The following is a 3,416-nucleotide window of genomic DNA, read 5'->3' as shown; positions in this document are numbered from 1 at the left end:
ATGTCTCCGACGACTCCCCCGATGCTGCTGCTGCTGCTGCTGTTGATGTTGATGTCCTGCCAAGGGGTTACCGGGCAGAACGTGGCGTGCATGACGCTGCGTTGTTTCAGCCAGATGACGAAATGTTTCAGCGATCACGACTGTAGGACAGCTGTCTCCTGTCTGGGCGGGTGCGGCAGCAACCAGTCTTGCGCTCTGCCCTGTCTCGCTACCTACGAGAACGACCTCCTCGACAGCTTCCTGTACTGCGTCATCACCCAACATCACTGCATCACCCTCCCAGCACCGACCCCGCCAGTAGTGTGCTCGCCGCCCACAGAAAAACCCCTCAACAATTTCACTCTGTCCATGTTTGCTGGCGACTGGTACGTCATCCTAGGCCTGAACCGGAACTACGACTGCTTCGCCTGCCAGATGACGGCATACGCTGCTGTCCCCGACACCAACAACTTTACAATGACGGAGAAGTATTTGGCGCCAACACTCAACCAATCACTCCGGGTACGAGTTGCCAACATGAGTGGCGAGGTCAAGGACATCCAACATGGCGGAATCGTGACCTTTTCTGGATTAGAGAACGGTCTGATCCGTGATGAGCAATGGCGGATAATGGTTTACAACAAGGACGCTGGCTACGCCGTCATCTACTACTGTGGGACAACAGGGTCATGGAAATACGAAGGAACGCTGGTGTACTCCCGAACCCCCTCCGTCAGCCTAATGACCATGACTAGTCTCCGAACGGACATGGAGAGAGCCGGCTTCAATGTCAAGGACTTCTGCTCTCCCAGGACCCACAGTTGCGTGTATGCATAAAGTTTGTGACTATCTGACAAAACAATGTCATGTATGTTGAATAATGTTTGCCGTTAGGACACATTGATATTAAAATATTATCTTTGGAATGTCTGTAAAATTGTATATCTAGGGTATATATTCCGCATCTGAACTTCTATAAACATCTGCGTTAACGTATAGATTGAATAGTTGTTAGATACATCTCTGATATGATATCCATCTTAAACATGGAGTAGGCAGGTAGCGACTTTCAACACCTGATATCAGCTGACAGGTCTTGGGCGTGGTCTGTAATCTTTACATCGTTACGTAAAACATTTTTAGGAAAATTTTTGATTTCCGACATCCTGTGATATCCACGCATATGTAAATCCATGCGGAGTCAGAATGTCCCTGACCGCGGGGGCCCAGTACATATCGCCAAAGTAACCAAGGCGTTTTAGCATGTTCATAGCATCCTCTGGAGTATCGTGTATCTGGTTGTCTAGGCAACCGTATCCAGTATGAGACAACTCCTCACTGATAGTTTACAAATAGCGTGTACTTCTGCTGACATTGCCTTATTTGGCGACAGGCAAAGAACAGCGCTTGGATTTTATCGCAAGAAATAAAATTGTCACAGAAAAAACTTGAAAAAAATATTCAGACTGTTGAAAAAAAAGAAAGAAATTCTAAAAAAATAATATTAAAATACAAATATAGTCTCCAGACTACAAAATCCCCAAATTGTCCTTTACTCCAAATTACAATCCATGAAAACACGTTTGGGCAAGAAGACCACCTATGACACATGCTTGAGAAGGAAAACTCTTTCGTCTGGACTAAATAATAAATATTGTACGTTTTGACATATGATCGTATGGGGGCACGGGTGGTTGGTTGTGGATTGTTGGGATGCCGTACACTGCCTGGATCCTATGATAGCGGGTCTGAACCCACATTCGACCCGATAATAATCATAGGTCAACCAGCACCACATCTGTGGACGTGGGATTCACCAAGGTGACAAACGTCAACATCAAGCTAACACCGTGCTTGTTTAACAATAATGGTGTCAATAGAGCGATATACACACTGACAGGTTTTACAGATGATCAACCACCATATTTAAGTCGTTGATGCGATACATATCGATTCATTGCGATCTTCAAACTGGTTTAAGCTGATAATGTTTCCGTATTTTTGTGTAATGGTGTTGTAAGGTTAACGAAGACTCTCCGACCATGGTCAGGTAGATAGAAATCTGGACATCACAAGAGACATGGAAGTTTATTCCTTTCTGTTGGGACGTCAGCATAATCAAGGTTACATGGAATGTCATGTACGGATACCGGGGTTGTAGCCCGTTAAATATATTTCATTATCAGTGACATGGAAGCATGAGTTCATGTCCGGCCAACGTGATCCAAACGGTCCTTAAGATTTTGTACAGTATCAAGTTACACGTTCACTAACAGGAAGATTGTCATGTAGTTTCATTGGGTATTTCATTGTGTATGTTCGTAAAGAAGTAATGCTACGTCTGGTGTGTGTTCCTACAAAACAAATGCTACGTCTGGTGTGTGTTCCTACAGAAGTAATGCTACGTCTGGTGTGTGTTCCTACAGAAGTAATGCTACGTCTGGTGTGTGTTCCTACAGAAGTAATGCTACGTCTGGTGTGTGTTCCTACAGAAGTAATGCTGCGTCTGATGTGTGTTCCTACAGAAGTAATGCTACGTCTGGTGTGTGTTCCTACAGAAGTAATGCTACGTCTGGTGTGTGTTCCTACAGAAGTAATGCTACGTCTGGTGTGTGTTCCTACAGAAGTAATGCTACGTCGTATGTCTTTCCACAGAAGTAATGCCACGTCTGGTGTGTGTTCCTACAGAAGTAATGCTACGTCTGATGTGTGTTCCTACAGAAGTAATGCTACGTCTGGTGTGTGTTCCTACAGAAGTAATGCTACGTCTGGTGTGTGTTCCTACAGAAGTAATGCTACGTCTGGTGTGTGTTCCTTCAGAAGTAATGCTACGTCTGGCGTGTGTTCCTACAAAACAAATGCTACGTCTGGTGTGTGTTCCTACAGAAGTAATGCTACGTCTGGTGTGTGTTCCAACAGAAGTAATGCTACGTCTGGTGTGTGTTCCTACAGAAGTAATGCTACGTCTGGTGTGTGTTCCTACAGAAGTAATGCTACGTCGTATGTGTTTCCACAGAAGTAATGCTACGTCTGGTATGTGTTCCTACAGAAGTAATGCTATGTCTGGTGTGTGTTCCTACAGAAGTAATACTACGTCTGGTGTATGTTCCTACAGAAGTAATGCTACGTCTGGTGTGTGTTCCTACAGAAGTAATGCTACGTCTGGTGTGTGTTCCTACAGAAGTAATGCTACGTCTGGTGTGTGTTCCTACAGAAGTAATGCTACGTCTGGTGTATGTTCCTACAGAAGTAATGCTACGTCTGGTGTGTGTTCCTACAGAAGTAATGCTACGTCTGGTGTGTGTTTCTACAGAAGTAATGCTACGTCTGGTGTGTGTTCCTACAGAAGTAATGCTACGTCTGGTGTGTGTTCCTAACGAAGGATTGCTACGTCTGATGTGTGTTCCTACAGAAGTAAAGCTACGTCTAATGTGTGT

General features: G+C 44.7%; 1 protein-coding gene across 1 annotated transcript; it reads left to right on the top strand.

Annotated features, from left to right (window-relative positions):
* Nucleotides 1-816, top strand: LOC124127355 (violaxanthin de-epoxidase, chloroplastic-like). The gene has a single exon (XM_046490753.2). It carries the CDS (start codon nucleotides 1-3, stop codon nucleotides 814-816), a length of 816 nt encoding a protein of 271 aa, XP_046346709.2.
* The last annotated feature ends 2,600 nt before the right edge of the window (nucleotides 817-3,416 follow it).

Source organism: Haliotis rufescens, unplaced genomic scaffold (genome assembly GCF_023055435.1).
Source record: "Haliotis rufescens isolate VD_foot unplaced genomic scaffold, xgHalRufe1.0.p SCAF_51, whole genome shotgun sequence".
NCBI classification, from domain to species: domain Eukaryota; kingdom Metazoa; phylum Mollusca; class Gastropoda; order Lepetellida; family Haliotidae; genus Haliotis; species Haliotis rufescens.
This window is presented reverse-complemented; position numbering and strand designations above follow the sequence as displayed.

Excerpts from the sequence above, each read along its gene's own strand:
- LOC124127355 (XM_046490753.2), top strand. The coding sequence starts at position 1 with ATGTCTCCGACGACTCCCCCGATGCTGCTGCTGCTGCTGCTGTTGATG.